The sequence below is a fragment of the Furipterus horrens genome, unplaced genomic scaffold (genome assembly GCF_987537825.1).
Source record: "Furipterus horrens unplaced genomic scaffold, mFurHor1.1.pri manual_scaffold_11, whole genome shotgun sequence".
NCBI classification, from domain to species: Eukaryota; Metazoa; Chordata; class Mammalia; order Chiroptera; family Furipteridae; genus Furipterus; species Furipterus horrens.
In genome coordinates this window covers 74,688,998-74,715,152 of record NW_028327181.1, presented here as the reverse complement: position 1 = coordinate 74,715,152, position 26,155 = coordinate 74,688,998, and the positions used below count along the sequence as shown (strand labels likewise).

Below are 26,155 nucleotides of genomic sequence, written 5' to 3'. Positions count from 1 at the left end.
CCTGTCTCAAAATAGTCACATTCTGAAGTTCTAGAGAATTCTTCTCTGTCCACTTTTCTTGGCTGGAGCCTTATCACCTTTTAAGTCTTAAGTCATTTCCACAGAGAGGCTTCTCATTTATGCTTTGACAAAACCCTGTCCTTTCCCCTCATCATAATAGCAAAGATTAAATAGATTCGAAATGTGTTGGATCTGTTCTTCATGCCTTACATTGTATTAATTCATTTAATATTCACAATTACTTCCTGTGTGCAGGGGACTATTTTATCAAACTCCATTTTGCCGTTAGGGAAAGAAATAATGGCAGAGCTGGAATTGCTAACCCTGGGGATCTGGCTTTAGCATCCGTGCCCTTACCATGATTTATATTGACATATTTGACATTATTTCCTCAGTGACTGTCTCCCTCACTAATCCTCAAAGTCTGTGGGAGCAAGGAATGTGTCTGAAAAGTTCAGAGCTTAGCTTCAAGCTTCAAGATCTTACCTGGCACATGGTGAGTACTCAGGTAATTGTTGAATAAATGAATCAATATTTTTAAAAAAAATTTCAGACTGGGAAGCATAAGGTGCAGGTCTAAATCGTCATACTCTGCATGACTGCGGAAATCACCTTATCTTTGCCTTGATTTCTCACCCAGCAAATCAGGGGAATCTGGGTGGGAGGACCAAGTCAGCTAGAAGAGGCTCCAGCACTGGCCCTGGCCCAATAGCTCAATTGGTTGGAGCATGTCCCATGGGTTGGGTCCCTCCCAGTCAGCGCACATACAAGAATCAACCAATGAATGAATAAATAAGTGGAACAACAAATGGATGTTTCTCTCTCTCTCTCTAAAATCAGTTTTAAAAAAATGGACTCTGATCATGGAATGAGTTTCCTCTCCTAGAAGATTGTGCGAAGTGTGCCGCGAGGGACAAAGGGATACACAGCTCTTTTCTCCATTCCGAAGTGGTGTCAAAGCTTCATGACATAGCCTCCTATTTTTCCTTGGGGAAGAGTTGGGAAAGACCCGGGCTCGCGAAAATAAGCGGGCTGAGTTGATGCTCCGCCGGGCGCGGAATGGGACGACGCCACGGGGCAGAGGCGGACCTGCGACCTGACCGGTAGGCCCCACCCCAGGACCCGCGGAAGTGGGTCCTGACCTCGCCTCCTAAACTTGGGCGTGCCCCGTGGGCGCACGCGCGCGCACGGCATGCTGGGAAAGCGCCCGCGCGGCGGCCATTTTGTCTTATCGGCTCCTTTTTAGAGGAGGTTTTTTCGGCCCGTGAGCCGGCTGAAGAGGTTGGCGACGCTGTCGCCTGTGTTTTCTTCGGCGGGTGCCGGGGCTGGTGGGAGTAGCCGCCCGGGAGAAGCACCATGATTTCGGCCGCGCAGTTGTTGGATGAGTTAATGGGCCGGGACCGAAACCTCGCCCCGGATGAGAAGCGCAGCAACGTGCGGTGGGACCACGAGAGCGTAAGTCCCGCGGGCCCTGGGCCTGTGCCCGGGCGCCGTGGGGGAGGGGAGCGGTGCTGGCCTGGGCCCGCCGCGCCCGCCGCGCCCGCCGCGCTATTCCGAGCCAGGGCCGGCATCGCAAAGCTGTGGAGTGTCTGACCCCCCGTGGCCGGAGGGACGCGGGAGCACGGCCCGGGAGGGAGGAGTCCGCCTTCTCGTGAAATAAAGGATGATTTGTTTTTGTTGTTTTGGTAGCGGGGAGGCGTAGCGGGCCCTTGGCAACATTGGAAAGATCCTTAATGAGGCAGGGAAACGCGGGAAAGGAAGGAGTGTCGTATTATGTCAGAGGCTCCAGAGTTTTCCCCTCGCAATGAAGTAGGAAAAAGAGCAAATTCTTTCATTACTTGCGTTGAGCGTCATATTTAGACCGAGATTTCTGGTTAGGATTGGTGGTAAAAGTCGTGGCAGTATATTATTTCAGTAATGGTCCAACTGCTGAATGGACGCCTATATGGGGAAATAAATCTTTTCAAGACTTAATAACTTAGTAGAGTTTATGCGTCATGATTGACAAGTATTGTTTGATAGCAGTACGTTCTAGTAAGCCCTTCATGTAGATGGTTGTCAAGGCTTTTATCACGTAAAACTCATTTGGTTCTCTTAACCCTGTAAGGATAAATGTTATAACCCTAATTTTACAGATGAGACCTGAGAGGCTCACCCAAGATCTGTTGGCAAGTTAAGTGGCGAAACGAAATCTTTGTGATCCTGTTCACTTTGTACAATTCTCTGCGATTGAGACTTTGAAAATACTGTAATGTACGCAGCATAACGTTTATTTTAGGTCTTAACCTTAATTGGCTTGCGGTTATAATAACGGTAATTTAAAGGCAGTTGCTAATCAAAATGTGGAGGAACAGTTAAACAGATAACACTTACAAAGTTAGTTGCTTACTCTTTAAACATAGGCTTTGGTCAGAGTAAAATCTCTTGCAATGCCTGAAAACAGGTTAGTGCTACCAGAAGTTTTTGTTTCAAGTATTGGGATGCTACCTGATTCCAAAGTGGTATGAAGAGTTATGGGAGAATTCATTGTGTGGGGTCGGATTCACGTATTTGGCATTGACCTCAAGGGAGGCGAAGCTTTTAAAAAGTGTAGGTTATTAATATTTCAGGCTTTCCCCCTTGTCTAAATAGGAGACAGCAATTTTCTTGCTTATCCTGACCGTCTTTTTTTTTTTTTTTTTTGTAGGTATTTCTTTGTCACAATAAAGTAACATTTTCTTTTACCACTTAATTCAGTGCTCTTTCACCTAAGCTTTGCCAAAAAACATTATGATTTAGTTGATGTGCAGATAGGACATTTATCAATTTTGAATCAAAGAGAAAATTGCTGTTGATTGCCTCATTGACTGGAGCAACCTATGCCTGTGCTTCCTTGGTTTTTTGAACATGTGTTGTGGAGAAACTTTGTTTTCCTGTTGGTATTTATTGGTACATTGCATTATATGTTACGGGTTTATAACGTTAGCAGTGAGGCGCTCAGAGTAGCAATTAGGTTTTATGTCATCTCAGCTGTAATCTGCTTTCCTTTCAGTTTTAGAGCTTCTCACAGATTTAAATTCCCAGTGCTTGTCTCCAAAATATTTTATTCCTTTAATGACAGATTGCACTTCATTCTGGATTCAGAGATTTGAAAAAGTCAGTTCCCGGTATTTCAGATTCAGGATTGCTGGGGAAGGGTTGGCATTGACTAGGAACAAAGCATATGGCTTCTTCAAAGTCAGTCTGAATTACTGCAGGGTGTAATAAAGCTGGGGAAGTTCGTGGCATCACTTCCGGGTCATTTGCCTGTTTTATGCTGTTGGCTGTTAGTGCTAAGTTCTTGGAGTAACGGACAGCCCCAGTATATACTGTAACCTGATATTTAAAAATATTTTTGTCTTCCTATGTATATGAAATATTTTCTGTGCAAGACTTGCACTAGTTGGGAAAAGCAATTTCTTTGGGGTGGGGTTCTTTTGTTTAACAGTTGAAGTGGACACTTTACCTTAGTGTTAAATGTAGTTCCTAGACTTCCGAATCTGACCCATTCTAATTGTGTATGACTGGGGGAGGGTCCCAGAAACCTGCATATTTAAAGATTTTATACATTTATTTAGAGGGGGAAGGAGGGAGAGAAACATCAGTATGCAAGAGAAACCTCCATCACTTGGCTTTCACCTGCCCCCAACTGGGAACCGGGCCTGCAAGCCAGGCTTGTGCCTTGACAGGGAATCTAACCAGTGACCCTTTCAGTTCCCAGACTGGAGCTCAACCCACTGAGCCACACCAGCCAGGGCAGAAATCTGCATATTTTAAAATGGCCTCTTATTCATTCTGCTGCTTCCTGACCCACCTCTTAATCCTGGGTTCTTAATTTTGGGTAGTGGGAAGCTCGTTTTTTAAGTGCAGGATGCATCTGTGGTACAAATTATTGACCTTTCATTTATTTATAATGATGTATATATAACCACTATCAAAGCTGAATCTCGAAAGTGCCTTTCTGAGGTTAGTACTGTGCTTAACAGACATTTCCAGCTTCTTTGCAGATTGCTCTGCATCTGGGAGAAAGTGGTTTTCAGCTGAAGTCAGATGTTCCAAGGCTTCATTGGCACACCTTCTTGCCTCCTTTGTTAATATTTTACTCCTTGAAATTATTAGTATTTTGCATTAAGCAGTTTGTTTGCTTTGCTTTGTTAATCTTAATCAACCACGGTGATGAGAAAAGCATATGATTTTAACTGCCTGGTGTGAGCACCTTTCAGTTAGTGTCCACATGAGAAAATATCAGTGTTTACCAGAGAAGGCATTAGAAGCCTTGTTACAATCTGAATAGATAACAGGAATTTTGTAGTTAAAATTGAGGCTTTTACATTGTAGCTCTCAACCCAAATGTGAAATTATATAACTTTTGGCTTAACTCTTGTTCTAATAATACCTAAAATGAAATTTCTTTTCATCATTTATCAAATTCAAGTACTGTATGCCCTCTGTTCAGTGGAGGTTTAATGATTTATGAAGGGAATTGAACTAAACATTCTTTTCTAAAATCTTCAGAATATTACCAAATATTGTCATTGACCCTGAAAGTTATTTTAAAAAGACAAAAACCATTTAAGGGTTCTGTCCACATTTTTTACTTGCGAACTTTTAAAGTATTTTCGTAGTTTTAATTCACAGTCACCAATATGTTCTTTCTGTCAGAAATGTAGGTATTTCCTGCCCTATTCTATATAGTACATGGTGAGTATTGGGCTTCTCAGAAGTGCCAGCAGTCTGTGTATTGATATGTATTTAACTGCTGTTTGCTTTTTCTCCCCAAAACATATACAAGAAGAGAGTGAATAGTATAATGAATTTCCCATGTCTTCATACCTAATACCCTTATCAACACATGGACAGTATTATTTCTCTGTATTCCATACCCCTTAACATTATTTTGAAGAATTCTATCACTTTGACCTTAAGACATCATTATGTACTTATAAAATACAAAGACTAAAAAAAGCCCCATAATACTGTTATCACACTGAAAATATTGAGGCGTTTCCTTAATATTTGACTGCTTTAGGGAAAGAATGTGTGTACTTACATCATTAGACTTGATTTTACAAGGGAAGAAAATAGCTTACGTTAGTAATACAGTGCTTTTGTCATTTTATGAAATATGTTTAATTTTCTCATCATTTGTTACTTTTAAGTTGGGAAAATTCCTGTATTGATTTATTCAGCAAACATGTATCACTCTTACGCTGTAGTAATATACCATAGTATAGATAACAGCACTTGGCCTGAGAGAACCACCTGTCTGGTGGCAGATGTGAAGGAGTAAATGTGCTTTTATAACACAATGTGGTAAGTGCCACAACAAGGAGGACATCTGAGAGGGGCATCCAACCCAGATTGGGGAACTCAGGAAAGACTTCTTAAAATGACCCTTAAATACTGGGACCTAAAAGATTAGTAGGAATTAGCCTGAGGGAATGGGAGAGAAGACAAATGTTACTAAGGGCTAAAGATCATAGGCCTGACAAGTTGGATCATAGCCCCGACAAGTTGTAGTGTTACAGCTTGGGCCCTTCCTTGTTCTCATAGAAGGAGGGGGCATGTGGATAGATGGGCAGAAACATGGTATTGAATGGCTTTTTAATTCTTATTAAAAATTGAGACTCAATTACATTGGGAAACAAGTGAAGTCTTCTGAGCAAAAGAGAAATTTTTTTACTATCTGCCTGCTATGGAAAATTGGTTAAAATTTTGCCAAAAGTTCATATAGGCAATAAAAAGACTGAACCATGACTGCAAAGGTTTATGTGATAAAAGGCATGGAAATGAATGACAATAGAAAGTGTGATGATACAGCTGAAACAGGACACTGTGTTAGTGGGGACTGAATATTTTTGTTACAAGTTCTTTTAAAAAAACCATTCCCTGTCAGGACACATGACTAGGTTGCATAGGGTGAGTGAGAGGCAACCACACAATGATGTTTCGCTCCCTCTCTTTTCTCCTTTCCCCTCTCTCTAAAAAATAAACAAATAATTTTTTAAAAAAAACAACCAATTCAGCTCCTTTAGCTAAAAAGAAACATTTGTTTCTGGCCTGTTGTAGTCTGGTAAACCAGCAATTTTCAACTTTTTTCATCTCATGGCACACATAAACTAATTGCTAAAATTCTGTGGCACATATCGCACCCCCAAAAATATTTTTTTACTGACCTGACCAGACAGCCTGTTGATAGTTGTCATTTTTATTTGACAGTCTAAAGGGAAAGCTGTCAGTGCCCCTGACTAAATAGTCAGGTATTATATATGTTTTGAAAATTCTTGTGGCACACTGGTTGAAAATTGCTGAGTTAAACTATTAATAATGAAAGTGACTGAAGATTACAGAGTGAAAGGTTTGTGTTTTTTTCCATTAGTAAAATTTCCAGGTATTCCTGGAGTTTAAATGAAAAAATTTATATGACACTTTATGTCCCTACCATCAAAATACTAGATTGACTGTTGCCAACATGTTAAATTTATTTGTTTTATTTTATTTATTTTAATAGGCACCCGCACTGATCTTAGAAGGGGAAGGAGGGAGGGAGAGAGAGAGAAATATCAATGTGAGAGAGAAGCACAGATTGGTTGCCTCTCTCACTCACCCCAACCTGAAACTTAGGTATGTTTCCCCACAGGGGACCAGGGATTGAGCCTGCAGCCTTTTGGTGTATGGGACCATGCTCAATTAACTGAGCCACCTGGCCAGGGCCCAACATGATAAATTTAAAATATGAGTAGATTATCAAAGACAGAAATTGAATAGTAAGTTGTCTTTATGGCTGTTTATAAAATGGACCTTGGTATCTGGTGAAACCAATTACTTAGCAAGGTTATTAGTAACTTAGAATACTAGAAGAAGTTCTTTCAGTTATCCACAGGATTTTAGCTAGGAACCTGTATTTGTAGGTGTTTATAAAGGCATTCATATGTGGTTTAGTGGTTTGAGGGCTTTGCTATTTGTAAATAATATACAGCTGACTTGACCATTGGGGTGAGAAACAACTAGGCATTCAACTGGTTTTGGAAAAGCAGTTTAGTAAAATAATGTAGACAGCATTGAAAATATTTGGTTAGCTCAAGGGAGAAATATATTGCTTACTATTGGAATCAAGAAGGTAAAAGAAGACAAAGATATTCTTATTGTGATTTTGTGATTGGAAGTGGTCTAAATTGATGACCAGAACTGCTAGTTCCTTGAAGAAGTAAATGCTAAAATACAGGGCTGTTTTTGTTAAGGTATAAATTTTAGCTAACATCCTCTCATTACAGATTGATTCCATTAATATATTTGGAATTGATTTTACTATTTTGTTTTCCTTCTGAGTTTAGAACCATTAAAATTATTTATGAAAGTAAACATGCTTGCTTGCTATAACAGGTTAAAATTTTAACATAGAAGTAAACAGTGAAAGTCATCTTAGTCTCCCATTCCCATAGCCAAATCCCTGGAAAAAGTTAAATATTAGTATGTATGTTTTCTGATCTTTCCTAATAACTTATAGACACATATGTTATACCTGTAAGTGAAAGTTGTCATAAATATATGAGAACTTTGAATTATTCTGTGGAATCTTGGTTGGTTAAAAATATATCTTAATTTATTTAACTATGTGTTTCCTAGTAGATACGTAGATTATATCTAATCCTTTGCCTTTACCAGCCAAGCCACAGTGAGGGTTTTAGCACATACAGCTGAATCACTTGTAGGCTGGGTTCCTAGAAAGATGATGACTAAGTTAAATGCACATTTTATGCTTTAGTGGATGCTCCCAAATTGTCCCACAACCCTCTATTATTGTTTGGAATGTCATTTTCCCAACACTATCTAGTGCCAGATATGTTTTTTTTTTTTTATTTAAAAAATCAAAAATTTCATTTTGTTTAATATGAAGAAAATTCACAATTAAATTTTCCCAGTCAGATTTCCAAGATTGACTGTATTTCTGCATTCTGTTAACTGGTAGTGAATTTACTGAAGTACACTGTTGGGATTGATCTCTTCTGCCACTGGTGTTGCCTTAACTTAATTTATCAAGAGGATAAGTCACATGTAGGAGAATTCTGCTACCCAACCAGCACTTTTGTTTGTCAGATTGTTAGGTCTGTGGTGGACATCTGTTAGTCTTGGTGAATAAAAGATTGTGTTAATATTTTTAGTTAAATATCCTCAATCCCTGGGGAGAGTTAAAAGAAGCAGTCTACATAGCTAGAGTTTATTGGATAGTGTTAAATATTTTGATGTACCATTACATTACAGCAGTATCCTAAGGAGAGTTGGGGAAATAGCACACAAAACTGTATTAAGAAAATGGGGTCTAATTTAGATTCTGTAAGTAGCTAAGATTCTTTCAGGGCAGGTCATGTGGTTTGGTTTCTGTTTTCTTGTCTCAGACGGTGATTAGATTAAATAAGTAGCACCTAGTTAGCTCACAGTGCCTAAATACTGTTTTGGGGTTGGGTAGTATTTTAAAAATCAGACTAATTTGCCTGTTTCTCTCAATTTAACAAACACACATAGTTTAAATTTCACAATCTCACAGAATATTATATATTGTCTCCTTTTTTAAAATGAGGAAGACAAGGCACAATTAGTTCTTAGTTCCATAGTGGTTAAGTGATCGCCAAGATTCAAAACTACTATGCTGCCTTTCCAAGAGTCCTTATTTTCGTGTTTTGTTTTTTAAAGATTTTATTTATTTATTTATTTTTAGAGAGGAGAAGGGAGGGAGAAGGAGAGGGAGAGAAACATCAATGTATGGTTGCCTCTCACTCACCGCCAATTGGGGACCTGGCCCATGACCTAGGCATGTGCCCTGATTGGGAATCGAACTAGCGACCCTTTGGGCCACAAGCCAGCCCTCAGCCCACTGAGCCACACCAGTCAGGGCCAGAGAGTACCTATTTTCACTTGCCTGCTTCATGCTTTGTCTTTTCACATTTCCTTATACATACCTAATCTTCATCTTGCAACCTTTCCTTTTCTGAACATGAGTCAGTTTAAGCATCACCACCTATAATGACCTGACATTCCTGACTAAATTAACTCCCTTCTCTGTTTCTAGTGTTGTGTGTACATTTTAACACACTGGAGTGGGTCTTGTTTTATTTCCAGCATTGTTTAGAGTACATAGTGTTACATGATTGTTGAAGTGACATTTTTCCACTTTAAAAATTTTAAATGTCATTTTAAGTTAAATGTCATACAGTGCTTAATAGATTTAAGAGTGTTCATTAGTATATTTACACTTAGCATTTGGAAAGCCTCATTCAAATAAATAGGGCTTAGGTTTCACAATAAAACTAAATAGCTCTAGAAAATCATACTTTTTTTTATCATCAGTTTTAGTAGTAATTATCAGTTTTACAGAAAAGTTAAGTGGCATGATATCTGGTAAAGCCCAAATTCAGGTCCAGGTTGGTTTGATTTTGGTGAAAAATGTTATTAAAACTCAGGTTCAATAAGTATTATATTGATATTTCATTACCCGAAAAATTATATGATTCCTTCTTAGAAAAACTTGTATTTGGTTATATTTTAGAGTTGGGAGGGACCATAGAGATATTTATTCCATTTGTTTAATGAGCCTTTTGAGGATCATAGAGATTGGCCCAGTTTAAATGTAAGAAAGAACAGTAGTCTTCTATTTATTGGTTATGTATGCTGACAGTAGAAGTCTGTTGAAAACAGTAAAATCAGCCTTTAAATAGAATCCACTCCCAAATCCAAGAATATAATTCTATAAACATGGCCATGAAGTATAAAATAAAATAAATGAATAATGTCCAAGTAAAATGCACAGTGATAGTGAAGTTTCCTATCTATGACAGATGCACACTGTTTAATTTTTACATTATTATGTCACCATACAATTTGTAGCTACAAATGACAATAAATGCTGATGATAACTATTACTAAACTAGTACATGTACCGTACAGTTGTGGGAACTTTGTTAAATAATTTTTGGGCCCATGGAACCAAGTTAACAGTCTGACAGATATAGTATACTCTTTTTTTTTTTTTAAGGTTTTATTGATTTATTTTTAGAGAGAGAGGAAGAGAGAGAGAGAGAAACATCGATGTGGGAGAGATACATCAGTAGGTTGCCTCTAGCATGCCCCCTAGTCGGGACCTGCCTGCAACCCAGGCATGTGCCCTGACTAGGAACCGAACCAATGATTCTTTGGTTTGCAGGCTGGCGCTCAATCCAGTGAGCCACACCAGCCAGGGCATAGCATATTCGTTGTCCTCTCTTAACCGAATAAGAGATTCTTAAATATTTTTTAAAGTCAAGTATTAGCATTGGTATTTTGTTGTGATACACTTAAAGTGGATGCAAAGTTGAACAAATCACTTTTTAGTAATTAGAAAAGTATATAACATTTTTAAACATTTCATGTGAACATTGGAGGTTTGTAAATAATTTGAAAAACCATTAACCATTTGAGCATATAAAGCCTTTTTAATAGTTTATTTGTAAGAACAGTGTTCTAAGTTTCAAAGAGTAATCTTTAAAATCAGGTATTGCTCTGGCAGGTGTGGCTCATTTGGTTGGAATATCGTTCTGTGCACTGAAAGGTCGTGGGTTCGATTCTGGGTCAGGGGACATACCGGGGTTACAGGATTTCTCTCTCAAATCAATAAAATGCATATATTTTAAAAATCAAGTGTTAGAAGAACTTTTGAAGAAAAGAAAATGGTACAAAGATATGTCTTATGGCTATATATATGAACAGGATAATATTGCTATGAAACTAAATCTTTGATGTATAGACATGATTTTTGAATCTTTGTTCTTTATGACCTTAGTTTTTCTGGACACAGCTTGTGGAACCACAGTGCTTCAAATGAGTATAAAACAGTTGACCTTTGAGACAGAAAGCAGTATTTCATATTTAACATCTGTTTCTAAGTGTCTAGAGAGAACTCTCGTTCAGTCTTAAATTTAACATACCTTTTCTTTTCATATGTCGTGGTTGTACACTGATAATTCATCCAGTAACAGTGAAGTTATTATGTGAAGGCAGTTATTTTTGAATTTTGCTTACCAGGCTTTGGTTTTCAGAGTTACAGAATTAAATATAGGTTAGTATTAAATACAGCTGAAGGAGTTACAAAAGTACCAATGGGAGGGAGAAAATTAAAAGTTGGTTTCATGTTAATTCCCCATATCATAGGAGCCCATCAAGAGTCACTCAGTAGCCCTGGCTGGTGTGGCTTGGTTGAAGCCTCGTCCCCAAAATGAAAAGGTTGTGGGTTCGATTCTTGGTCAGGGCACATACCTAGGTTGCAGGTTCGATCCCCTGGTTCAGACACATAAAGGAGGCAACCACACAGTACTTCTCTCTTGCATTGATGTTTCTCCCTTCCTCCCCTCTTCCCCTCTCTCTAAAAGCAGTGAAAAAATGTCCTTGGGTGAGTATTAAAAAAAGAAGTCACTCACTAAAGTGCTGGTACATATGAAAACATCCAGTACATTTTAGGGCAGGTTTACAGGCTCTCCCAAGTGAAAATACCGAACAAGATTGCTTTAAATGAGTGTTATTTGTAATTCAGACAGGGGTTCCCAAATTCTAATCTGTAAATTGGTTTTGGTCTTTAACAATGCAAGAATGATAAGAACAGTGTTGGGTTTGTTTTCTTTCCTTTCTTAAAATAAAAAATAAATTTTTCCTATTTTTCTTCCCTTAATTGCTGCTATTGAGGGGGTGGTTAGTGATTTTAAAAGCTGGTAACTCGTCAGTCTTAGACATCTTTTACTGAAACACAGTGGTCCGGAAGTCACTAATTCACCTAATATGGTGTAACAAATAAAATTATCCTTGTATTTACTTGGTTGAAAGATCCAGAACTGAGAAAATATAGTTATTTGGTGCCTTTCCCAATACAGTTTTACAACTGAACAATTTAAAAAATTTAAATACCTTTGTTTTTCTTTACTAGGTTTGTAAATATTATCTTTGTGGTTTTTGTCCTGCGGAATTGTTCACAAACACTCGTTCAGATCTTGGTAAGTGAATTTTCTGTGTATCTTACTGAATTTATGACTTTAAAAAACTAGTACTTAATAATTCTGAAAAGCTTTCTCTTAAAGGTTTGTTGACAAAGTAATTTCTTTCCTGGCTTAGAATTTCGAATGTATTAATAAATATCAGTTTAGTTAAATATACAGTACATGTGCAGTTACAATCCTGCCTGAATCCCCTTCACTAAAATGAAAATTTAAAAACAAAAATGGTGTAAACAGAAGAGGAGATAACATTAGAGATGTCAACAAATTTTTGGAAGATGACAAGTGGATGGAAGAGTAGCAACAGACTCAACAGAGAAACCTGTACCCTAAAAGCCTGCAGAATGGGCTGTTAAACAGAAGCAAGTGTTTGATCAGCAGAACCCTGGACAGGCTCAAGATTTGGAGGCATCAGGTGCCGTAGAAGGCAGAGCTGAGTCACGGGGGCAAAAATGACAGATCAGTCTAGTTAACGGTTTCTCAACCCTGATGTTTGACATTTTGGGCTGGGTAATTTTCTTGTTTCAGGGATCTGACCTGTGTTTTGTAGGATGTTTAGCAGCATTCCTCTATCCACTAGATGCCGTTAGTACCCCTTCTCCCCCCTTCAGTTGTGACAGCCAGAAATGTCTTCAGCCATTGCCAAATGTTCCTGGGGGGTGGGGGGGTACATAATTCCTCTCTGTTGAGGACCGCTAGTTCAAGTGATCAGACTTAAAACCTGTACGTGTGATGATTCTGCCTCTCTTGGCCCTGTGCCCCAGAAGACTACAAGGTCACTTTCTGGAGAAATTAGACTAAAGAGAATAAGTCAGCTGAACCAAAAAATGTAAAAAAATAATTGAATGGCTGTTCTCCTGAAGGTGGTACAAAACTAGTATTATTTTAGAATCATAAAAGAAGTTAATTCATTAAGCACAGTGCTTGTCCTAGAGCATTAGGAACTCATTAGGGCTGGAGGAATCTAGATATTGGGATTCCAGACACAGCACAGGGCAGTAAAGAGTAAAAATGAGACTGTTAAGAGATTAATTGAGTCTATATTCTTAATAGTGGGGTTTTCCCATTCCCTCCTCTGCCCTGTTCCTAGAAGGATACAGCCAGATGTTTTTCCCCAGGCAGAAGAGAAGAGGATTCTTTAGAGAAAGTGAACAGTTCCAGAGAAAGTGATCTACAGGTACTGACCCTTGGGGAGTCTCCTAAAAGAAAGTCTTGCTGCCTCATTTTCCAATAGTAAAGCTCATAGTAGACAAACCCTGTCTGTGCATATCAGCTTCCAGTCAGATTTTGGAAGTTTTTTTGCCAGCCAAAGACACCAGTCAGACATTTGAAGAAAACCTGCAACACAAAAGATTAACCAAAACCAACAGTAAAAAATAATTTAGTGGATTTAGAGATAATGGGATAAGCAGAAGAAAAGTTTTAACTAAATTTAGTATCAGAGAAACAAGAGAAGATTTCAGGAAGAACAGGATGCTATATAAAAATGGAACTTTTGAAAAACTGAAAAGAGCTCTTGAAATTAGAACTGGAGAAATCTGAAATGAAATCAGCAAAAAGGTGTGAGAATAAAATCAAGGAAATTTGCTGGAGTGTTGGGTAAGCGGACAGAAAAGTTTAAAATATCAGCCCAGCACTCTTAATAGCTGAACAGGAGTCTAGATAGAGAAAACAGAAGGGAGAAAAAATTTTAATTTGCAGTACTGAAGGATGTTAGTCTCTAGATTGAATGTGCTCTTCAAGTACTCAGCACAGTGAGTGAAAAAGACCTGCACCATGATACATCATTGTGAAATTTCAGAACCCCAGGGTTGAGGGTGGAGCACACAGAATGGCCTCAGATGTGTCAGTAACAACACTGGAAGCTTGAAGACTTTGGAGAAAGACCCTGAGGATTCTGAGTGGAAAATAGTTTACCAAAAATATATATTTTTTTACCTAGCTTGGCTTATATAGCCAGACATGAAAGTGTGGGTGTGAAAAGAGAGATTTTTAGACATGTAAGGTCTCAACAAATTTATCTCCCATGAACCTTTTTTCTGGAAACTCCACCAACATGTGGGCATAAACCAAGAAGGAGAAAAACAAGAGATCCAGTAAACTACTCAATACAGACCAGAAAAGGAATTTCTCAGGATGGCAACTCTTAGCTTAGAAAATAAGCAGCCCAGATTGAAGATGTCAGAAAGCTCATGGAAGAAAATGAAGCTGACTTTCTGTTGTGTTTTGAATCTTGAGAGAAGTTAGTATTGAGATAGTTTCTATAGCTGAGTTAAAATGTTTGCAAAGAATTTGGAAATAAATAGAAAACTCAATAAATGAAAAATTCCAACAAAGTATGAAGTGTATTCAAAGTGTCATCATAATGCACCTTTTGTTTAGCTCAGCAGTTATTAGTACTTGCATAGTAAAAAAAATAAACACTGAATATTTATTTAACCTAAAATTTTGATCCCCAAGATAAACCAAGAAAAAATAAGCCTAGAATTTATAAATATGGAAAACTTAAAACTATCCAGAACAATAGCTAAAAGGGTTAAAATTGGTAGCCTTTTAGAGGTGGGAAGGGATGAGACTAGGTGCTAGTCTTGTGTGACTTCATGTACAGCTATTCAAAAAAGTAACATGTCAGTGGTGGTTCTGACCAGTGGTCCACTCTCATCAGAGATTTTTTTCTTGGGTGGCAGTAAGGAACAATTTTCTCTTTTCTTCCCACTCACTCTTTTCTTAACATCTAGTTGCTCTCCATTATACTGATCCGGAAGACTATTAATTTTCATGTGTTTATTTGGACATGTTGCTTCATAGTTCAGTAGGCACAGTTTAGGTATCTACAGTCTACTCAAATGAGAAAATGGATCTTTTTTCCTTTTTTTTTTTTTTTTTAAAGAAAATTTCCTTTCATTTTGGCAGAAAAAAATAAGTTGTTAAGGTCACCAATGCTTTATATATGTTCATGTTTTGCATTTTTTTCTTCAGGTCCATGTGAAAAAATTCATGACGAAAATCTCCGAAAACAGTAAGTTGTTTTGTTTTTGTTTTTGGTCACTCCCCTGCCCCCCTTTTTCTCCCAGTCATTATTTGGCTTAAAAGGGACAAAGATGGAAGAATAATTAGAATTAGTGTAAAATGAATTCCTGCTAGAGGTCCTGATCACTAGCTGGTATGGCAGAACAGTTGCTTTTTTCACAGCCCTGATTTTATAAATGAGACTTTTCCAGGGTCACAGATCCAGTACAGTGGTAGAGCTCGTGTGGAAGCACCCACATTTCCCTGATTGTGAAATCTATGTTCTTAACCAAACATAATGCTAAATAATACCTTCCCTATAACAGGAAGAGGGACAGCTAGAAATTCACTTCTTAAACATCTAGTTTACCCTTCAGTCTAAATGCAACTGTCCATAAGACTAGTTAAGATAGAATATGTGAGTTATAGTGGCTAAAGATTTGAAAAAGATACAGTGCTTGTTTACTTCCATCTTTATCAGGTATGAGAAGAGTTCTCGTTTCATGAAAGTTGGCTATGAGAGAGATTTCCTGCGATACTTGCAGAGCTTACTTGCAGAAGTGGAACGCAGAATTAGACGAGGCCATGCTCGTTTGGCATTATCTCAAAACCAGCAGTCCTCTGGGGTGAGTATGAAGTTAATTTGAAGTCTTTGTAAAGTGTCCTTGTTCTCTGGGGACATGTCTAGTATTGAAACTTGTGTTTAAGTTCATTATTTTGTGTTCTTTCAGAATGAATTAAACTTTAAAAGGCATTTTTCAATCTTTATTCGTAAGTGTAATACTGATTTTGCCAATCATAAGATTTTTGTCTTAAAAAACAGGAACAATGTGCAGTCAGCTAATAGAAATTAAAGATAACCTGAGTTACTATCCTTGTGATTTGACATTTTAATTATTAAATACAAAGATTATATATGGTTTGTGAGGGTTTGAATATTTTTACTTTTTACTTTTTGAGAATACATTTTATTGTTTTCAATAGGCAGCTGGCCCAACAGGCAAAAATGAAGAAAAAATTCAGGTTCTAACAGATAAAATTGATGTACTCCTGCAACAGGTAAGGACTGTGTGCGTTAGTGTTAGAATATACTTGGAATAAACACTTAACCAAAGAATATATAAAGATGGCAGATAAATATATGTAAAGGTGCTCAGTATTTCCTTAGAGAAATACAAATTAAAACCGCAGTGAGATACTTGTTGTATACCTATCCATAAAGCTAAAATTAAAAAGAGTGCCCATACCAAGTGTTAGTGAAGACTTGGGCAAACTGGAACTATAATAACACTGCTGGTGGGATGTAAAATGGTGCAACCACTTTGGAGGAAAGTTTATCTGTTTCTTTAAAAATTAAAGGTATTCCATGAGCCATTACACCCCTAGATATTTACCCAATAAAAATGAAAACATATTTACACAAAGAGTTATATAAATGTATACAGCAGCTTTATTCATAATAGGCAAAAACCCTAAAAAATACTGGAAACAAATCAAATGTTTGTCAACAAGTGAATGGGTAAACAGATTGTGATATATCCTTGCAATGGGATATTAGTGATACAAAGGAATTAACTACATGTAACAGTATAGATAGATTTTAAGATGATTAGGCTGAGTGAAAGAAGCCAGGCCAGCCCCTTCCCCCAAAAGTGCATAGTTCCACTTACATAAAATTTTATAAAATGCAGAATAATCTAAGTATATCAGTGGTTGCTTGGGGAAAAGGTACTACAGCGGCATGAGGAAACTTTTGGGGGTGATGGATGTTTTATCTAGATGAAGGTATTGGTTTAATGGTGTCAAAAATTACCATGTTGTGCACCTTAAAATAAGCAGCTTATTGCATGTCAGATATACTTTCTTAATGCTATAAAAAATCAAAAGGGTAAATCAAATACCAAAAGGCTTCAGTGAATAAAACCAAATAAAAAGATTTTAAAAAAAACCATGCTAATGAAGGTGGGGGCATTTGAATAGTTTGATTAGAAAGGAGTCTTGAATGCTTTTTTTAAAATCTCTCCTAGATTGAAGAATTAGGATCTGAAGGAAAAGTAGAAGAAGCCCAGGGAATGATGAAATTAGTTGAACAGTTAAAAGAAGAGAGAGAGTTGCTTAGGTCCACGACATCGGTAAGTAGCAACCTCATTTTGATTTACCCAGGTTGTTTGCTGTGAATTACTCGAACCTACTCCTATTTGAGAACTTCTGTAAACAATTTTCTAATGTCCTAAATCAATAGTCAGCACACTTTTAAAGGGCTGCATAGTAAATATTTTAGATTTGTAAGCTATGCTATCCTGGGGCAGCTACCCAGCTCTACCTTTATATTATGAAAGCAGCTTTAGACAATACATAAACAATTTGGTGTGGCTTTGTTTCCAGTAAAACTTTATTTACAAAAACAGGCCTCTAACTGCTGGCTTGCCAACTGCTGTCTTATATCATGAGTATTCAGTTGGACCTCTTATGCACCTATCAAAATAGCTAAAATTAAAAGACTGACCATACCAAGTGTTAGTGAAGATGTGGGCAAACTGGAACTATCCTTTTTATTTATTTATTTTACAAGAAGTTACTTGGTACATGTTAATCTTCAATATTGGCATACCCTTAAAACATCTACTTTTAAAAAACTTTTAATTAGACTGTATGGATATTAATGGTAGAATATAATTGGCCATTGTTTTCCAATTATTGAATAGGATATGTTCAGGTTATGCTCAGTTCCTTAATGATTTTGAAAAGTTTTAATATAGAGGCGATACCTTAAGCCTGTCAACCTAAGCAGGAAGTGAATTTAGACTAAAATAGGTAGCTTTCTGAAAGTTAGTTTAACTTTTTCAAGGTGGTGCAGGGTAATTTAATGGTTACAGTTGAGTGATGGGACTCAGCATTCCTGGATGAGATGAAAAGTTGGTTACTATTGTCATCCCTCCCCTCCCTGAAGTTGACCAGTTGCTGCGTGGTACTGTGTCTGTGGGGAAGTGGAGGGTAGCAGTTCACACAAGTAGAAATCTATTCTAAATGTTAAGTACTCTTTAGGATTTGTTTTCTTTTCCTCAACATTCTTATAACTAATTTATCATTTTAGACAATTGAAAGTTTTGCTGCCCAAGAAAAACAAATGGAAGTTTGTGAAGTATGTGGAGCTTTTTTGATAGTAGGAGATGCCCAGTCCCGAGTAGATGACCATTTAATGGGAAAGCAGCACATGGGCTATGCCAAAATTAAAGCTACTGTAGAAGAATTAAAAGTAAGTTTCTTTTAAACATATATTCTGGCTATAGCTAATACTATATTTTTACTATGCCTAAAAAGTAATTACATAGATATAAAACTCTTATGATATTTTGCTGGTTTGTGTTATTTGAAACAATGGTAATCCCTGTAAAATTTTGTGAGTCATATTAGCAAAGCACTTTATTTTCTTCACTCTTTAGTGCCAGGAATTTGGGGATATTCCTGAGCATTTAGTAAAGCAGTGATATCTCGTGTACATATGTGGTATTGGAATTCCCCTTTTAGGGCATAAAATTTCATAAGTTGTTCTACAAATGCTTCACATTAGGTAACCATTGTTTGACATTGTCTTTAAAGGTTATAGCTCTATAAAAATTGAACTTGATTTCCTCAGGAAAAATTAAGGAAAAGAACTGAAGAACCTGATCGCGATGAGCGTTTAAAGAAGGAGAAGCAAGAACGAGAAGAAAGAGAAAAAGAGCGAGAGAGAGAAAGGGAAGAAAGAGAAAGGAAAAGACGTAGAGAGGAGGAAGAAAGAGAAAAGGAAAGGGCTCGCGACAGGGAGAGAAGAAAGAGAAGTCGTTCACGAAGTCGACACTCAAGCCGAACTTCTGACCGAAGATGCAGCAGGTCTCGGGACCACAAAAGATCACGAAGTAGAGAAAGAAGGCGAAGCAGGTAGGTAGGACATGGGAGACTATGCCTGGTACACAGTGAGTGTGCAGTAAACTGTAGTAATTACTAGTGTATTCTTTGGTACCTGGGATGGTCTTAAGAATCATTAAGCAGTAGGATGGATTGTGAAAGTTGAATCAGTGAACTCGTCCATCTTCAAGGCAAATACTTGGCTATTTTCCAACAGTCTAGTGATGTTTGATGCAATCTTACAATTAATGAGTGTACTAAATGGGCTTTTAAGTACTTCTCTTCTCATTGGTCCTAAGAGCCTAAGAGGACATTTAAATCATAAGCTATTTTAGGTAAGATTACCTATTCTTGCTTTGAACAACATCAAGCATAATTAAGAACTAAAATGTCATGTAACTAATTCTTTAAAAACTCATCATCAAATTAATTTCACTGTTTTAATTAGAGTTGTGATTCAAAAAGAGGGGTCATAAATAGCATAATGATAGCTATCTATATTGACGTTAGAAAGATTTTCAATTCTTAAGATTTCTAATGTAAATAAATGTGTTTTAGTAGTAGATTGTGTTCATTTGCCTTTAAGGGTAAGTTTAATTTAATTTTATTACTTATTCAGTGGTACGTAATTCTCCAAGATTTTTTCTTATTGTAACATCAGCTGAAATTGTTTTCCTTTTGTTTTAAATTATTTAGAAGTAGAGATCGCCGAAGAAGCAGAAGCCATGAAAGATCAGAAAGAAAGCATAGATCACGTAGTCGGGATCGAAGAAGATCAAAAAGCCGGGACCGAAAGTCATATAAGCACAGGAGCAAAAGTCGGGACAGAGAACAAGATAGAAAATCCAAGGAGAAAGGTTAGTGTATGTGAGAATTTTATTTATTAAGAGATTGTTTCACACTCTCGTCTCCTCACTCTTTTTCGGACGTAGGCAGAGTTTCATTTCACGCTTATTCCTTTTCACTTGCCGGCAAGCCCAGTTTGGTGGGAGATGGGCGTTATCTTTTGCTCTTGATTTGTGAGAATGACAGTCAACCTGTTATTTTCTTAGAACGCATTCAATGGATAACCCGAAGCTTTATCATCTGGATTCTTCCAAATATTGCATTACTTATCAGGGTTTTCAGGCTGTAGGATATATTAACTTGGTTATTGGTAGCATTTTTAAAAATCTGCTGGTGTTCCATAATATGTTTTGCAGAGTAAATGTACATTGCTCCATTGGTCCTCGTGTATAACATTCACTTAACTCAGTAATTAATTTTTAAGTTCACAGAAGTTGAATATCTTACATGTGTCTTTACCGTGTTTTCTATTGAAGCATCATGCTGTTTCCCCTCTTCCTTTCCCTTTGGTTTTCCGTGGCATTCCAGTAGCTGGTTTAGTGTGCACCATTCATAGACTCTCTCATTTTGTCTTCGGCATGTTTTCACAAGGATATTCCCGTTCTTCAACTTATAGTGAAAGATAATGCTTTTAAAAAATCATCAGGGTCTTCTTTCTGCGTTTCCCTCAGATTCTTTAAGCATCTTTCATTTTGTATTAACTGGGCTGTTGTGCTTTGCATGAATTTTAGGAATGAGAGAAAGGGCCTATTTCTAATTTTCTTGGCTCTGCTTCTTCCATCCTGTTCTACCTGTCTGTGTCCACGTTTGATCACCAACATAATGTGTGCTGCTGTGTGAGTTTATTGTACTGGACTTTTATGTGATACTCACTTATTATTTTCTTTATGAAACTATCCTATGGTAATTTGGTGGGGGTTGAGGGCACAGACTTAGGTTTTTGCTAGATTGAGTAAGAGAACTAGCAGCACAAACATTTTTTTGTCTTCTGCTTTTATTTTTCCTTAAGTAAATGCACTTTCTTTTTAAAAATATTTTTCTACAACATGGAGCAAATGTTAAAAAGTAGGAAACGGACAATTTCTTAAAACTCACCAACTGTATATTTGCCATTTTAGTTAAAAAATTACTTCTATGATTCAAAAGGCTACAAAGGATTAGCTGATTTTTCATTAGTTTTTAAGAAAGTTTCACCTAACATTTATTTTTTTTATTGTTGTCACTTACAGATATCCCCCATTTTGCCCAACACTTTTGCAACTTTCTGTATAATTTATTTTTGAGGTGAGGGGTCATCTCTTAAGAGGCAGATACTGATGTCAGAGATCAAATTAATCACTTATTCTTTGAGAACTAAAGGTCTTTGGTGTATCATCGTTCATGTTCCTTAAAATAGTTAAATTGATTCTCAAGGACAAAAGCTAGCTTTCATAGCCATCTGGGATCAAAGTTGAGCAATAAATGCCACTGGCCTGACTAAAAACAGGTGTGTTTGTGTAATTTTTGGATAGAGCAAAAAGAGGTGTCTTGAATTGTTTAGCTATAATTCTAATTGTAATAATGACATCGTGGAATGTAATAACACTTAAGTAAAATAGGATATGGTGTGTTTAGTTAAATGGAAAAACAGGGACTTTCCTGGTGAGAAAAGGAGGAAGGAGAGAAGACTTGATTCAAAGAAAACTCCATCAGGTCCATCTTGAAAGGTTGGGTATACTGTTACAGATTTATCTTAAACTTTGGAATCTCTTTAAAAGTGATGCTGTAATTTATTGGCTTTTGAAAATGCCATGTAGCCACTCAGGCACACTCTGGTATATAAATGACTGAAGGCCTGCACTTTGAAGCCATATATGAGCAGTAGCAAACATTTGATAATGGCAATTAAGTAGGATGGAGTTCGCTACTCCAGGTGCTGTGATGGAAGCACTTTTATGTAACTCAGCAAATGAAAAGTGGTTTCTCACACAAATCCGTTTCTTACCACCAATCAATTTAGGGTGCTCTCTTTGTTGAGAGAGTTTCCCTTTTTAATCTGTAGCCCTAAAATCCACCACACTTGTGGATGTCCTTAGGACTATTAAGATCTACCATATTTACATAGGGCAGAAGATAAGATTATTGGACTGACTACTAGTCCTCTACGGGGCAACAAGACGACTCTTCCTCATTGAAGCTACCTGTGCACCGGAGAAGCCCATAAGGCACAAAGGGAGGACTTTCCCACAAGGTCAGTTAGAGCACACTGTACTGGCACAGTTCTCTTAAGTGGACAGACAGACCTGAAGCAAGTCCTGCAGTCAGCTCCTTGGACGTTGCTTTGTGCCTTTTGCAAATGTTATGGGCTGAATATGCTCCTTCACATAAGATCTGCAATTCTTACATTCTTTGAATGAGTGCCACCACACCATATTTTGTTTTCATTACCAATCCTCTCCCAGTTATTAATGTTATGTCTTCTCACCTTTGTCCAGATTCTGTAGAGGTTTCTGCTTCTCTTAAAACATCTGTCTTACGAACTACTCTGCTAGACCAGGTATTCTAAACTTCGTTGTAAGGAGAAAAAGTAATTTTTTTAGAAAGTGTGCCATTCAGTATTTTCTGTACAAGTGTTTTGTTAGGCAATACTTGGAATTGAAAAGGCTAGAATGTATTTGTTCTGTGTACCACTTTTTACCTCTAGTCTGAGGCTTTACCATTCCAAAGAAAATAGTGGAAGAAAAACATCAAGATTCACTTTTTTCCATTCTTTATTCGTAGCCGAGTTGAACTTTAATTTCTCCTTTTGGAAAAACAACTCTGAAATGGCCTACATATTACGTACTTAGTGAAGCATAAAAGTTCAGTACTTGGATTGGGATTTAAGATCCACTCTTCCATTGGGCTTGTCCCTCCTAGGCATTCAAATATGTAGATATATGAGTAATCTTTTGTATTTAAAAATAGATAGATGGAGAAACATGCCTATTAAATGGTCAACTTTTTTTCACTTTTTGCAGTAACTATTTTTACCTTTTTAACTTAATAAATGTACTTCATGTGAACACAGCTTCTGTGTACTGTCTTTCATATCTTTCCCATTACTTTTTGATTATTATTATTATTATTATTATTTTTACCCCAAATAAAATTTACTAAAGTTTTAGATTCTGCAGTGATTTGGAGTTACCTGTACTTTAGTTTCTTACTAGTTTGAGAGAATTTGCCCGCTATTTTACCTTTTGCTTTCTCTGATTCCCTGCTCCTCTGTAAATTACAGATTTTTACCTCTTTAATAGATTAACTAAATTGTGTTACTTGAAGTCTGTGGGAAGTGATTGTCTTTTTATATCTTTATTTTTATCACTTTTCAAAGTATTATGCATGTATTGTACTTTACTTTAAAATCCACGATCAATGTCTTCTTTTATGGCAGAAAAGAGGGGATCTGATGATAAAAAAAGTAGTGTGAAGTCCAGTAGTCGAGAAAAACAGAGTGAAGACACAAACACTGAATCAAAGGAAAGTGATACTAAGAATGAGGTCAATGGGACCAGTGAAGACATTAAATCTGAAGGTGACACTCAGTCCAATTAAAACTGATCTGATAAGACCTCAGATCAGACAGAGGTAAGTGTATTGTTTCTCACTTTGATTAGGGCTTTTTGTTACTGTTTGACAGTGCAGCGTAAGTATGCACAGATGAAGATGGAACTAAGCCGAGTAAGAAGACATACATCTTCTGAAGGAAAAGACAGTGTAGTCCTGCAAAACATTTTGAGGTACATTGTTTTGTCTCAGCTATTTTGTAGCAGACTCGTGCCCCGTTAGTGTGCCTCTTTGGAAAGTATTGCCCACATTTGTAATATAGTCGCCATTGAAAAGTTAATTATCCTTTTTTTTTTAGGGATTTTGCTGTCATTTCTTTCTTTCTTTTTCTTTTACTTTTTTTTTAAGTAAAAAGGTTGAACTGTTTTTTTCTTTTTGGTATTAAGTCCATCTTGTGTTGGTACGTTGGCAGAGACATATGCTTTAAAAACTTAAATACTTCTGAGGCACATGTTGGACTACTTTGTTTTAATTAAACTGCTAGTTATTTCTTTGTCAAGGATGTTTCTAGTTTTTTGCTTTATTGCCTTGCATTCTAATGCAGTTTGTTCTGTAACTCGAGAGCCAGTAGCATTGGATTGATGGAAGTGTAGGGTTTATGAATTATTGCAGCTGACTACCATACCTCACACAGCGTTGGTGTTGTGAGCGGCCCATGAAAAGCCAAATTAAAAATCAAGGATTCAGTCAAACTAAGCAGGTACTCATGCCAGGTACTCCTTTCTCTACCCACATCCATGTTTGAATGCTATTGCCTGTGATCTTTACGCTTAACTGTTGTGTATCTTTTTTGTTCTTTACAAGAAGCACAGAGGGGTTTTTTGTGTATTGCGTGAAAAATTATAAGTCAAATGTTAACAGAATGGAATTTTTTTTCAACTGTATGTAGGGATGCAGTGGTGCCCAGAATTAGATTTCTTTAAAGAAATTTAAATACAATAAACACTTCATATTATTCGCCTTGTTACATTCAATGCAATTCTCAAGTCTTTAAGAGGTATGTGTTTAATATTTCCTACTGTGTAGGAGAATTTCTCAGTCAGCCTTAGTTATACAGGAATAGTCACTGGCTGATATATTTAAAGCAGCAGTGAATAGCAAGAATAGACATCTTCAGTCTGTGAAATACAAAGAACTGATGAACCATATAGAATGAATTTGGGTTTTTAAAGAACTGTTAAAAGTCAGGTTTTATAAGAGTTCTTAAAACCTGTAAACTATTCATTCTTTGGGCTAGTGGCATGGGATAGAAGTTTCCTAATGAAAGGAAGTACCAAGTAGTTGATTGGTCGATGGCATTCCTTTTCTAGGGCAGCAGTAGAGTGTGGTGTCTGTGCGTGCCGTTCCCACATAGGCAAGCAGACACAGGCACATGGCTTTTAAGACCACACTGATGCCTTGATGATGAGAAAGAATACAAAAACCATTCCATATACATATATTATTAGCAATTAGTGACTGGGCCAACACTTAGTCATAAAAGTTTGCCTTTTATACGTTGTCTAATTATCATTTTTCCCCAAATTTTGCATTATAGGACTACTGTTCGAAGATTTTTGGAAGAAAACTGAAAACGTCATAAAGTGAAGACCGACATTAAAATGAGGTGAAAGAAAACTATAGTGGCATAGAAAAAGTATAAAGCTCAGTTAGTTGTTTGTTTGTTTGTTTTTTTATTAAAAATTAATTCAGGACTGATGTGACCTACCAGATTTCAGAACATGTGTTAATATCATATATATGCCACTGAAAACTTAGGTCATGTATCATATTTTTTTCTTTAAGACTTTTTAAGAAATATTACCTAAACATGTGGCTTGCTCAGTGTTTAATTGCAAGTTTTCATTCTTGGACTTTGAAAACAGGATTAAATGTTAGTATTTGTGTGAATCAGACTAAGTGGGATTCCATTTTTACAACTGCTATACCTAGCCTTTGGATTTAGAAGTGAAATAAAGTATCTCTGACTTTCTGTTACAAATTTGATTGTCTCTGTCATTGAAAAGTTTTAGTGTTAATCTTTTTCTAATAAAGGTATTGACTCTGAACTAGTCCCTTGTTTTAAATATAAGAGGTATACTGTTACTAGAGGTGTTGGTGTACAGGTTTATCTGGTTCTGTTTAAGACTAATTTTTATAGGATTTTCACAGTTTAAATGTTTTTAATAACGGTGCTTCAATTTGGGGTAGTTATGAATAAATTTGAATTTTGCTTTTAAATAGAGATGTACAGTAAACTAGAATATATTTTTACATCCCTGAGAGATATCTTTAGTAGAAAATTCAAAATATCCATCTGATGAACACTATCATCCTTTAGCTGTGATAATGATGATGTAGAAGAGCATTCAAGAACTTTTCACTCACTTTTGGTCTTTTTAAATCCTGTATCAAGATTTCTTTTTACCTGATCTTGTCAGATTATAAATGTATTTATTTCTATGGGGTGTGTAATACATATAACAAGGATTTAAAAAAGATAAAACGATGGTTAAGCAGGTGATTTTTTCCCCCCTTTTGTCACATATGGCAAATGCGGTAACAGGTCTGTTGATAGCCTGCTTTGTCAAAGACTGTATAAAATATAGTAATATTTTGTGATTTATAATTTTCAAATATTGCAATCAGTTTGTAGGTAAAGAAACTGAGTAAGTGGGTTAAATGACTTCCCCAAGGCCATCTGGCTCCTTGTTGGAGAGCCAGTGCATGGAATCTAGGTTTCTACCTCACGGTCCATTGTTGCTTCACTTGTACCCACTGTACTCCTTCAGTAGGCATAGCGGACCGTTAGC

At 36.8% G+C, this 26,155-nt stretch overlaps 1 protein-coding gene across 7 annotated transcripts; it reads left to right on the top strand.

Annotated features, from left to right (window-relative positions):
• Positions 1-1,211: 1,211 nt before the first annotated feature.
• On the top strand, positions 1,212-25,411 carry LUC7L3 (LUC7 like 3 pre-mRNA splicing factor). Of its 7 annotated transcripts, XM_090290929.1 has the most exons (13): positions 1,213-1,455; positions 11,966-12,032; positions 15,012-15,051; positions 15,523-15,667; positions 16,026-16,100; positions 17,069-17,173; positions 18,136-18,297; positions 18,679-18,962; positions 19,626-19,786; positions 23,191-23,331; positions 23,437-23,536; positions 23,998-24,063; positions 24,901-25,411. In XM_090290929.1, the coding sequence occupies exons 1-12, from the start codon at positions 1,357-1,359 to the stop codon at positions 24,020-24,022; spliced, it is 1,404 nt and encodes a 467-aa protein (XP_090147055.1). In that variant the 5' UTR covers positions 1,213-1,356; the 3' UTR covers positions 24,023-24,063; positions 24,901-25,411. The 7 variants fall into 7 exon arrangements, with proteins under 7 accessions (XP_090147057.1, XP_090147055.1, XP_090147053.1 ...); XM_090290927.1 differs by lacking the exon at positions 23,998-24,063 and having other exon boundaries at positions 1,214-1,455; XM_090290928.1 differs by having other exon boundaries at positions 1,214-1,455; positions 23,998-25,411.
• Positions 25,412-26,155: the final 744 nt, after the last annotated feature.

Bases quoted from the DNA above. Each gene is read 5' to 3' on its own strand.
- LUC7L3 (XM_090290927.1), top strand. From the start codon at position 1,357: ATGATTTCGGCCGCGCAGTTGTTGGATGAGTTAATGGGCCGGGACCGA. The intron at 12,033-15,011 runs GTAAGTGAATTT...TTTTTTCTTCAG, and splicing joins AAACACTCGTTCAGATCTTG to GTCCATGTGAAAAAATTCAT. The intron at 23,332-23,436 runs GTGACACTCAGT...ACTGTTTGACAG, and splicing joins TGAAGACATTAAATCTGAAG to TGCAGCGTAAGTATGCACAG.